Source organism: Amblyomma mixtum, chromosome 3 (assembly GCF_055824585.1).
Source record: "Amblyomma mixtum isolate Tamu chromosome 3, ASM5582458v1, whole genome shotgun sequence".
In the NCBI taxonomy this organism is placed as follows: domain Eukaryota; kingdom Metazoa; phylum Arthropoda; class Arachnida; order Ixodida; family Ixodidae; genus Amblyomma; species Amblyomma mixtum.
The window spans coordinates 9,932,495-9,945,359 of NC_143014.1; the positions used below are offsets into that span (position 1 = coordinate 9,932,495).

Genomic DNA, 12,865 nt, shown 5'->3' on the forward strand with positions numbered 1-12,865 from the left:
ATGAACGGAAAGTGTACGGTGTCTACAATCAACAGAGAAAATTCCAGGCGCAGTGACAGTTCGTGCACAACATGCTCTTCTGTTGGTTGTGGTCAGTGCAGCCTTCCGATCAGCGAACATTCCAAACAACGACCATGTAAACCACCTACAAAAGGAGGATATTGTCAGTGCTTTACTGGGGCATGGAAACGGCAAGACGCTGCAAGTGGCTCACACGCATTTGTCGCTGCTCGTGCTGGGCATCACGGATGTCCCTTCAAAAGAGCGTGTCGCCGAGGTTAATGTTAACGGAAAGTGTACGGCGTCTACAATTAACAGAGAAAAATCCAGGCGCAGTGACTGTTCGTGCACGACACGCTGTTCTGTTGGTTGTGGTCGGTGGAGCCTTCCGATCAGCGAACATTCCAAATAACGAGCATGGAAACCGCCTATAAAAGGAGGATATTGTCAGTGCTTTACCTGGGCGTGGAAGCGGCACGACGCGGCAAGTGGCGCTCACGTATTTTTCGCTGCTCGTGCAGCGCATCACCAATGTCGCTTCACCACTTTACCACTTTATCATAGCTTGCGCATACTTCCACTTCAACAGTTATTCACTGTGAAATTATCCATCATTATCTACAAGATAATTAATCATCATGCTCATATTGATGGCTTTCCTGATCAGCTTATAAATACTAATTTTACTAGTTTTCAACAGCGTAATAATCTTCTTCCACCTAAAGTGAGGACTAATTATAGAAAATTTACCACAATATTTGCCGGCATATCCTGTTGGAATACTTTGCCAAGTGAAATTAAAGCGTCGTTTACTGTTCGCTCATTTCATCACCGCATTAAAGAGTACTTAATTAATTTCCTGTGTAGTTCACATGCCTAAACAGTAGTAATCCTTGTTTAAAGTCTCATTTTCTTTGCATTATGTTACAAAGTTGTTGCTGTATATACTTTTTGTTCCGTTTTTCACACATAACATTGTAAATTTTTTTTGTACATTGTTTATTTATGCTAATTGATACACTGCCTTCCATTCTTTGCAACTTTACCCCACTTGATTTGTTCTAGGAGGTCCCCCCGACAGTCGTGTACTATGGGACCTCCTTCTGTACTGATTTCATTGTATTTGTATTACTATGTGCGTATTAAATAAACTTGAAACTTGTAACTTGAAACTTGAAAAAAAAAGAGCGTGTCGCCGAGGTTAATATGAACGGAAAGTGTACGGCGCCTACAATCAACAGAGAAAAATCCAGGCGCAGTGGCAGTTCGTGCACGACATGCTGTGGTTTTGGTTGTGGTCGGTGCAGCCTTTCGATCAGAGAACATTCCAAACCACGACCATGTGAACCGCCTACAAAAGGAGGATATTTTCAGTGCTTTACTGGGGCGTGGAAACGGCTCGACGCTGCAAGTGGCGCTCACGCATTTTTCGCTGCTCGTGCAGCGCATCACCGATGTCGCTTCAAAAGGGCGTGTCGCCGAGGTTAATATGAACGGAAAGTGTACGGCGTGTACAATCAACAGAGAAAATTCCAGGGGCAGTGACAGTTCGTGCACGACATGCTGTTCTGCTGGTTGTGGTCGGTGGAGCCTTCCGATCAGCGAACATGCCAAATAACGACCATGGAAACCGCCTACAAAAGGAGGATACTGTCGGTGCTTTACCGGGGCGTGGAAACGGCACGACGCTGCAAGTGGCGCTCACGCATTTTTCGCTGCTCGTGCAGGGCATCACCGATGTCGCTTCAAAAGAGCGTGTCGCCTAGGTTAGTATGAACGGAAAGTGTACGGCGTATACAATCAACAGAGAAAAATCTAGGCGCAGTGACAGTTCGTGCACGACATGTTGTTCTCTTGCTTGTGGCCGGTGCACCCTTAGCAAAAACTAATACGTTTCGAATATACGGTGGGCTATTTAAATTGTATTTGAAACATATTTTGTATTCATGAATGCACTATAAATATGTAGGAAATATGTTCCTGAAATTTCATGCTTGGTATTCGAAATATATTTTTAAAATGTGCCAAAAATACCTCACTTAAAGCATACTTCGAGCACTTTTCAAATACGTGAAAAATATGTATGCAGTTTTAGCATCTTGTCAGTGTATTAAAAGTGTATTTTCAGGAATATGAAATTAATTCATCGAAAGTATACTTCAATTCTAGAAAACGGGCAGCCCTTGTAAACGTATATGTATGTAGTTTTAGCATCTTGTCAATGTATTAAAAGTGAACTTTCGTAAATATGAAATTGATTCATCCGAAATATACTTCAATTCTAACAAACGGGCAGTACTTTTAAACGTTTTGCACACTTCTAGCTGCCGTTGAACAGTCGAGTGCTCGAAATCGCGTTTCGGGACATGGCATTTGCGTGTCGTCAATGTATTTGAAGTGTACTTCCGTAAATACGCAATTAATTCGTCCAAAGAACACTGAAATTCTAGCAAATTGGCAGTCCGCATTAGCATGTTTGCAGCGCACTACAAGCTGTCGTTGAACAATCTAATGCTCAAAATCGAGTTTCGGGATCGCATTTTGGTGCTGGCCATCTATTTAAAGTGTACTTTCGTAAATACGCAATTAATCCGTCTGAAGTATACTTAAATTCTAACAAATGGGCTGTCCGCGTAAACATATTTGCATTACACTTCAAGCTACCGTGGAACAATCTAGGGCTCGAAATGACGTTTCAGCGAGGAGTGAAAACTTTCCCTTTTGTGTCATCCTTTCGTTTGTGGTAACTTCTTGCAGGAAGGTGATCACCACTTATACTCCTGCTACACGGGCGCTTCGAATGCCTTCAAACCGAATGTCATCTAACGATGCTACACGTGTTCTGTCTAAGAGAGTGCTTGAAGATAATATTACGCCCATGAATATTAACCGCGTCAGCATGAAATTTCCCCGGGAGTGCGCCGATGAGGACGACTGCACTCATACTGTTGTTTACATCGCTTGTTTACATAACATAAAACGCAATCTGCGCTTTCGTTCTATTAAACAATCTGTTTTCTTTTTTACTGGTTGTACTCGTGCTTGTTTACGCAGTGCGACAATGTGTGGGAAGCGATGATGCGATCGCACGCCTGAGAAAGCCGGGTTGTTGGCATCGCGCAGGACTGGCGCTTCTCGCTTCTTGTCCCGGCTTTCTCCGACGCGACCAGTACTTTTTTTAAACTACTTTATCCAGAAGTATGTCTGGCGACTGTTATCCACAAGCTAGCGACGGCGACGACTGCTGCTGGCCGTAAAGCACGGCTCGGCAGTCTGGGTCACACCGGCGATTCCCGTTCATCGTACGCGTGCCCTGCGATGTAAGCAATAGTTGATTTCAGGTCACTGTTGCCAAAACTACACCTGGTGACTATTTGCATTCGCTAAAGCTTGTGATTCGCTCTTCACAACCGTCGAAATCCCTGCGAACTCGCTGGGCCTAGTCGTCGCGGAAGAGAACAGAGCCGTCGTCGACCGAAATTGATTTGGCAAGCGCTTATCGCTGGTGAGTGTTCAGGTGTGCACACGTGAAATATAGCCGTTCGTTTCGCTCATTTAGAAGCGCGAGCATATACACACCGCCGCCTCATCACCGTGCTCTCGCTCAGCCGCCGACAAGGCTGACCGTCCGCCGACCGGATTCGTCGGTGTCGTTGGCCTGAAAAACGTGTCCCTCTAAAATCATATTATAGTAAACTAGATATTTCACTATAATTACATGCTGTTGTTCAGCTTGATATATACTGTCGTTGTCGGACTAGTGTGACCGCCGTCGTCGTCGTCGCTGTACACTGAAAACGAGCTGAGGCTTTCGAATGCGTTTCGAAAGTGTCGTGCAGCACCGCGGCAGTCCGTCGAATCCGAATGTCATTCCTATTCTCGAATGTCATTCCGCTCAATGTCATTCGAACATTTCCGTGTGAGAACGTGATAGCATTATACCAGCAAAAGCGCCTTGGGTACTTCTGGGTCTGAATAAGCCAGCGGGAAGGACCCCGTCTGGCAGGGCAGACCGGCTCCCTTACACGCCCATGTATCTGTTGGTTGACAGTTCGACTCCTGACCTGTGTCTGACGCAAGTTTCAACTAGCAATTCCGTTCTCAATTAACCCCAGATTCGAACGCGACCAGTAGGGTACTTCTGCGATAATTTGGCAGCCCACAGTATTTGCGCAAAAAAGGCCTCACCGCGCAAAATAGTGCGTCGCTTTCGCTGGGTATATAAACGGCAAGCCAAGTATAGCGCTTGTCATAGGATTTGTGATTTGCTGTGTCGCTGTCGTCTTGGTATTCTGTGTGTAGGTATCTGCCGTTCCCATCCAATCACGTAACCTTATAATATCAGACTCCTGTTGATTAATGATAAATACCCGTGTGCGATTTGTTCTCCAGTTGAAGAATTAACCCGTGTCGTTCCATGGAGCCGCCCAGTAGACTTTTTTAAAGCCCGAGTAAACATATTTTTAATGTATTAAATGAATATTTTTAGTATATTTCTAATGTGTATTTTTATTATATTTTTAATGCATTATAAATATGCTAAGCGGGCAAAAATGTACTTTTCACGTATTTTTAAGAACGTTCAAAAAATTATTCCTAGTATACTTAGAAAGCATTCGTATTGCAGTTTAAGCATAGGAACAAAAAAATGCGAAATAAATATGAAATTAATACAATACGTTTGAAATGCATTTTTAGCACATCCTCTTTTTCGCTAAGGGCAGCCTTCCGATCAGAGAACATTCCAAACCACGACCATGTAAACCGCCTACAAAATAAGGATATTGTCAGTGCTTTATTGGGCCGTGGAAACGGCACGACGCTGGAAGTGGCGCTAACGCATTTTTCGCTGCTCTTACAGGGCATCACCGATGTCGCTTCAAAAGAGCGTGTCGCCTAGGTTAGTATGAACGGAAAGTGTACGGCGTATACAATCAACAGAGAAAAATCTAGGCGCAGTGACAGTTCGTGCACGACATGTTGTTCTCTTGCTTGTGGCCGGTGCAGCCTTCCGATCAGAGAACATTCCAAACCACGACCATGTAAACCGCCTACAAAAGGAGGATATTGTCAGTGCTTTACCTGGGCGTGGAAGCGGCACGACGCGGCAAGTGGCGCTCACGCATTTTTCGCTGCTCGTGCAGCGCATCACCAATGTCACTTCAAAAGAGCGTGTCGCCGAGGTTAATATGAACGTAAAGTGTACGGCGTCTACAATCAACAGAGAAAAATCAAGGCGCAGTGGCAGTTCGTGCACGACATGCTGTGGTTTTGGTTGTGGTCGGTGCAGCCTTTCGATCAGAGAACATTCCAAACCACGACCATGTAAACCGCCTACAAAAGGAGGATATTGTCAGTGCTTTACCTGGGCGTGGAAGCGGCACGACGCGGCAAGTGGCGCTCACGCATTTTTCGCTGCTCGTGCAGCGCATCACCAATGTCGCTTCAAAAGAGCGTGTCGCCGAGGTTAATATGAACGGAAAGTGTACGGTGTCTACAATCAACAGAGAAAATTCCAGGCGCAGTGACAGTTCGTGCACAACATGCTCTTCTGTTGGTTGTGGTCAGTGCAGCCTTCCGATCAGCGAACATTCCAAACAACGACCATGTAAACCACCTACAAAAGGAGGACATTGTCAGTGCTTTACTGGGGCATGGAAACGGCAAGACGCTGCAAGTGGCTCACACGCATTTGTCGCTGCTCGTGCTGGGCATCACGGATGTCCCTTAAAAAGAGCGTGTCGCCGAGGTTAATGTTAACGGAAAGTGTACGGCGTCTACAATCAACAGAGAAAAATCCTGGCGCAGTGACTGTTCGTGCACGACACGCTGTTCTGTTGGTTGTGGTCGGTGGAGCCTTCCGATCAGAGAACATTCCAAATAACGAGCATGGAAACCGCCTACAAAAGGAGGATACTGTCAGTGCTTTACCGGGGCGTGGAAACGGCACGACGCTGCAAGTGGCGCTCACGCATTTTTCCCTGCTCGTGCAGGGCATCACCGATGTCGCTTCAAAAGAGCGTGTCGCCGAGGTAAGTATGAACGGAAAGTGTACGGCGTATACAATCAACAGAGAAAAATCCAGGCGCAGTGACAGTTCGTGCACGACATGTTGTTCTCTTGCTTGTGGCCGGTACAGCCTTCCGATCGGAGAACATTCCAAACCACGACCATGTAAACCGCCTACAAAAGGAGGATATTGTCAGTGCTTTACCAGGACGTGGAAGCGGCACGACGCGGCAAGTGGCGCTCACGCATTTTTCGCTGCTCGTGCAGCGCATCACCAATGTCGCTTCACCACTTTACCACTTTATCATAGCTTGCGCATACTTCCACTTCAACAGTTATTCACTGTGAAATTATCCATCATTATCTACAAGGTAATTAATCATCATGCTCATATTGATGGCTTTCCTGATCAGCTTATAAATACTAATTTTACTAGGTTTCAACAGCGTAATAATCTTCTTCTACCTAAAGTAAGGACTAATTATAGTAAATTTACCACAATATTTGCCGGCATATCCTGTTGGAATACTTTGCCAAGTGAAATTAAAGCGTCGTTTACTGTTCACTCATTTCATCACCGCATTAAAGAGTACTTAATTAATTTGCTGTGTAGTTCACATGCCTAAACAGTAATAATCCTTGTTTAAATTCTCATTTTCTTTGCATTATGTTACAAAGTTGTTGCTGTATATACTTTTTGTTCCGTTTTTCACACATAAGATTGTAAATTTTTTTTGTACATTGTTTATTTATGCTAATTGATACACTGCCTTCCATTCTTTGCAATTTTACCCCACTTGATTTGTTCTAGGAAGTCCCCCCGACAGTCGTGTACTATGGGACCTCCTTCTGTACTGATTTCATTGTATTTGTATTACTATGTGCGTATTAAATAAACTTGAAACTTGAAATTTGAAAAAAAAAGAGCGTGTCGCCGAGGTTAATATGAACGGAAAGTGTACGGCGTCTACAATCAACAGAGAAAAATCCAGGCGCAGTGGCAGTTCGTGCACGACATGCTGTGGTTTTGGTTGTGGTCGGTGCAGCCTTTCGATCAGAGAACATTCCAAACCACGACCATGTGAACCGCCTACAAAAGGAGGATATTTTCAGTGCTTTACTGGGGCGTGGAAACGGCTCGACGCTGCAAGTGGCGCTCACGCATTTTTCGCTGCTCTTACAGGGCATCTCCGATGTCGTTTCAAAAGACTGTGTCGCCGAGGTTAATATGAACGGAAAGTGTACGGCGTCTACAATCAACAGAGAAAATTCCAGGCGCCGTGACAGTTCTTGCACAACATGCTCTTCTGTTGGTTGTGGTCAGTGCAGCCTTCCGATCAGCGAACATTCCAAACAACGACCATGTAAACCGCCTACAAAAGGAGGATATTGTCAGTGCTTTACCGGGGCATGGAAACGGCACGACGCTGCAAGTGGCTCTCACGCATTTGTCGCTGCTCGTGCTGGGCATCACGGATGTCCCTTCAAAAGAGCGTGTTGCCGAGGTTAATATTAACGGAAAGTGTACGGCGTCTACAATCAACAGAGAAAAATCCAGGCGCAGTGACTGTTCGTGCACGACATGCTGTTCTTCTGGTTGTGGTCGGTGGAGCCTTCCGATACGCGAACATGACAAATAACGACCATGGAAACCGCCTACAAAAGGAGGATACTGTCAGTGCTTTACCGGGGCGTGGAAACGGCACGACGCTGCAAGTAGCGCTCACACATTTTTCGCTGCTCGTGCAGGGCATCACCGATGTCGCTTCAAAAGAGCGTGTCGCCTAGGTTAGTATGAACGGAAAGTGTACGGCGTCTACAATCAACAGAGAAAAATCCAGGCGCAGTGGCAGTTCGTGCACGACATGCTGTGGTTTTGGTTGTGGTCGGTGCAGCCTTTCGATCAGAGAATTATCCAAACCACGACCATGTAAACCGCCTACAGAAGGAGGATATTTTCAGTGCTTTCATGGGGCGTGGAAACGGCTCGACGCTGCAAGTGGCGCTCACGCATTTTTCGCTGCTCGTGCAGCGCATCACCGATGTCGCTTCAAAAGGGCGTCTCGCCGAGGTTAATATGAACGGAAAGTGTACGGTGTGTACAATCAACAGAGAAAATTCCAGGGGCAGTGACAGTTCGTGCACGACGTGTTGTTCTCTTGCTTGTGTCCGGTGCAGCCTTCCGATCAGACAACATTCCAAACGACGACCATGTAAACCGCCTACAAAAGGAGGATATTGTCAGTGCTTTACCTGGGCGTGGAAGCGGCACGACGCGGCAAGTGGCGCTCACGCATTTTTCGCTGCTCGTGCAGCGCATCACCAATGTCACTTCAAAAGAGCCTGTCGCCAGGTTAATATGAACGGAAAGTGAACGGCGTCTATAATCAACAGAGGAAAATCCAGGCGCAGTGGCAGTTCGCGCACGACATGCTGTGGTTTTGGTTGTGGTCGGTGCAGCCTTTCGATCAGAGAACATTCCAAACCACGACCATGTGAACCGCCTACAAAAGGAGGATATTTTCAGTGCTTTACTGGGGCGTGGAAACGGCTCGACGCTGCAAGTGGCGCTCACGCATTTTTCGCTGCTCTTACAGGGCATCTCCGATGTCGTTTCAAAAGACTGTGTCGCCGAGGTTAATATGAACGGAAAGTGTACGGTGTCTACAATCAACAGAGAAAATTCCAGGCGCAGTGACAGTTCGTGCACAACATGCTCTTCTGTTGGTTGTGGTCAGTGCAGCCTTCCGATCAGCGAACATTCCAAACAACGACCATGTAAACCACCTACAAAAGGAGGATATTGTCAGTGCTTTACTGGGGCATGGAAACGGCATGACGCTGCAAGTGGCTCAGACGCATTTGTCGCTGCTCGTGCTGGGCATCACGGATGTCCCTTCAAAAGAGCGTGTCGCCGAGGTTAATATTAACGGAAAGTGTACGGCGTCTACAATCAACAGAGAAAAATCCAGGCGCAGTGACTGTTCGTGCACGACACGCTGTTCTGTTGGTTGTGGTCGGTAGAGCCTTCCGATCAGCGAACATCCCAAATAACCACCATGTAAACCGCCTAAAAAAGGAGGATACTGTCAGTGCTTTACCGGGGTGTGGAAACGGCACGACGCTGCAAGTGGCGCTCACGCATTTTTCGCTGCTCGTGCAGGGCATCACCGACGTCGCTTCAAAAGAGCGTGTCGCCTAGGTTAGTATGAAGGGAAAGTGTACGGCGTATACAATCAACAGAGAAACATCCAGGCGCAGTGACAGTTCGTGCACGACATGTTGTTCTCTTTCTTGTGGCCGGTGCAGCCTTCCGATCAGAGAACATTCCAAACCACGACCATGTAAACCGCCGACAAAAGGAGGATATTGTCAGTGCTTTACCTGGGCGTGGAAGCGGCACGACGCGGCAAGTGGCGCTCACGCATTTTTCGCTGCTCGTGCAGCGCATCACCAATGTCACTTCAAAAGAGCGTGTCGCCGAGCTTAATATGAACGGAAAGTGTACGGCGTCTACAATCAACAGAGAAAAATCCAGGCGCAGTGGCAGTTCGTGCACGACATGCTGTGGTTTTGGTTGTGGTCGGTGCAGCCTTTCGATCAGAGAACATTCCAAACCACGACCATGTAAACCGCCTACAAAAGGAGGATATTATCAGTGCTTTACCTGGGCGTGGAAGCGGCACGACGCGGCAAGTGGCGCTCACGCATTTTTCGCTGCTCGCGCAGCGCATCACCAATGTCGCTTCAAAAGAGCGTGTCGCCGAGGTTAATATGAACGGAAAGTGCACGGTGTCTACAATCAACAGAGAAAATTCCAGGCGCAGTGACAGTTCGTACACAACATGGTCTTCTGTTGGGTGAGGTCAGTGCAGCCTTCCGATCAGCGAACATTCCAAACAACGACCATGTAAACCACCTACAAAAGGAGGATATTGTCAGTGCTTTACTGGGGCACGGAAACGGCAAGACGCTGCCAGTGGCTCACACGCATTTGTCGCTGCTCGTGCTGGGCATCACGGATGTCCCTTCAAAAGAGCGTGTCGCCGAGGTTAATGTTAACGGAAAGTGTACGGCGTCTACAATCAACAGAGAAAAATCCAGGCGCAGTGACTTTTCGTGCACGACACGCTGTTCTGTTGGTTGTGGTCGGTGGAGCCTTCCGATCAGCGAACATTCCAAATAACGAGCATGGAAACCGCCTACAAAAGGAGGATACTGTCAGTGCTTTACCGGAGCGTGGAAACGGCACGACGCTGCAAGTGGCGCTCACGCATTTTTCCCTGCTCGTGCAGGGCTTCACCGATGTCGCTTCAAAAGAGCGTGTCGCCTAGGTTAGTATGAACGAAAAGTGTACGGCGTATACAATCAACAGTGAAAAATCCAGGCGCTGTGACAGTTCGTGCACGACATATTGTTCTCTTGCTTGTGGCCGGTACAGCCTTCCGATCGGAGAACATTCCAAACCACGACCATGTAAACCGCCTACAAAAGGAGGATATTGTCAGTGCTTTACCTGGACGTGGAAGCGGCACGACGCGGCAAGTGGCGCTCACGCATTTTTCGCTGCTCGTGCAGCGCATCACCACTGTCGCTTCACCACTTTACCACTTTATCATAGCTTGCGCATACTTCCACTTCAACAGTTATTCACTGTGAAATTATCCATCATTATCTACAAGGTAATTAATCATCATGCTCATATTGATGGTCCCCGCAGGGAGGCGTCTGCAGCATGCAGACGTTGGTGAGTGGCGACACCACGGGGTTAACCCGAGCATCCGCAGGGACATCCCCGCAGGGGGATAATGGTGAGCATGTGTCACCACGGACCCGAGCATCCGCGCTTAGCCGTGCGTGGCATCGCCGTGTCCGGGGAAAAGGGGATCCTGGTGGTTGAGCCGATGCCGAGCGTTTGGACCTTTAAGGCCCCTCGGCGGAGGCAACACACCACTTTGGCCCCAGCTTCCTGTAGACGGCACCTCCGGCCTGACCCGACCGGGGGAAATCGGCAGTCGCCTTTTCCTTTCCTCCCCTCTATCTTTCACTTTCCTATCTCTTTCTTAGAACTCTCCTGTCTCCTCCTGTTTTCTTCGTTTTTTTCTCTTTTTCCTGGCGGCGAGGGTTAACCGTGTGTGACCAACTACCCTGAGTTGAGTCATATTAGGTTATAGTTGAGGTGTACAGCTGGCGTGGGCAGGACTTGCGTGCAAGTTCCTGTCCCGTCCCCGTGTTGGGCTCGATGGTGGGTGGCTGCCACCACAGCTGAATAACAATTTTCTTTTATGGATTCCTTTCCTCAAACAAATGATCGCCCCCAGAAACGAGGGCGGACCGATGTCACTGCGCAGTTCCTGCAAAAAAAAGAAGTCTTCCCCAGATACCATGTTGTACATAGTGAGGTAACAGAAAAGCAAGCAAGAATCATCTCTCCTTTCATAGTTTCCAAGTCTCTGACAGAATCACTGGGCCTTGGCTACAAGGTGTCGAAGCTAGCCAGTGGAGACCTACTACTGCAAATCAAAGACAAAACACAGTTTTCCAAGCTCTCAAACATAGCAACCTTTGGAGAAATACCTGTTTCCGTCAGTGCCCACAGATCCCTCAACACTGTCAAAGGTGTCATCTCAGAACAAGACTTTCTCACCCTGACTGAAGAAGAAATGCTGGAAGGTCTCAAAGACCAGAATGTCACAAATGTCCAGCGCATAAAAATCCGAAAAGATGACAAAGAAATTCCAACAAAGCACTTAGTTCTCTCTTTTGCGTCCAGCCAACTCCCCGAAACCATAGAGGTAGGTTATATGAAAATAGCAGTCAGACCATACATCCCAAATCCTCGCCGGTGTTTCAAGTGCCAGAGATTTGGCCATGGATCCCAGAGTTGTCGTGGCCGCCAAACTTGTGCTAAATGTTCATCACACGATCATGAGTCTGAAAATTGCAATCCAGCACCGCAGTGCCCTAACTGTGAAGGGGATCACCCCGCGTACTCGAGGTCGTGTCCGACCTGGAAACAAGAAAAGGAAATAATAACCATCAAAACAAAAGAAAACATAACTTTCAAAGAAGCACGTCAACGATTCAGTCAAACACAAGGCACATTCCTCTTCACAGCAAGAACAAATTTCGCCGATGTGGTGCGACGGGGCGGGGCATCACACCAGGCTTCGGCACCTGTCCAGGCCACACGCAGTGAGCCTGGGGCAGGGCCATCCGCGCCCCGGGCAGATGCAGTGAAAGCTGCTCTGCCACTTTCGAAGAAGGGCCCGCCGGCCTCCGGGTTGGCAGCCCGCAAGGCTTCCCCCAGTCGGGAGAGGCCTACAAACCGCACACCCGTGGGTTCTCCACGGACCTCCAGAGCCTCTAGCGAGGCGATGGACACAACGCCAAACTCGCCCCCGCTTCAGCGGCGGCGCAGCTCGCTTGAGCGAAAAAGAAAAGACAAGAGCCCAGTAATGGCACCCCCAAATCCTCTACTGTAACTTCCTTACGACACTCCCAAAAATCATCCAACATGGCGTTCCTTATACATTGGAACTGTCGTGGAGCATTAAATAACTATTCTCATATAAAAGAACTTCTAAACACATTTTCCCCTATGGCTTTATGCCTACAGGAGACAAACTTAGGTCCCAAACACCAGAATATCCTAAAGAAGTATCAAGTCTTTCGGTGCGACCGAGAGCAAGCTGATAGGCTCTCAGGAGGTGTTGCTATTATTGTGCAGAGTGGAGTTGCAACCCGTAAAATCAAGATAAAAACCAAGTATGATGCTGTTGCAGTCACCGTCCTCCATTTTAAAACCATCACCATATGCTCGGTATATCTACAGCCGCATCTATCAGTAACACTG

At 47.6% G+C, this 12,865-nt stretch overlaps 1 protein-coding gene across 1 annotated transcript; it reads left to right on the top strand.

Annotated features, from left to right (window-relative positions):
- Positions 1-10,915: 10,915 nt before the first annotated feature.
- Positions 10,916-12,571, top strand: LOC149349200 (uncharacterized). Its single transcript, XM_089578122.1, has one exon. The coding sequence runs from the start codon at positions 11,295-11,297 to the stop codon at positions 12,492-12,494; it is 1,200 nt and encodes a 399-aa protein (XP_089434248.1). The 5' UTR covers positions 10,916-11,294; the 3' UTR covers positions 12,495-12,571.
- Positions 12,572-12,865: the final 294 nt, after the last annotated feature.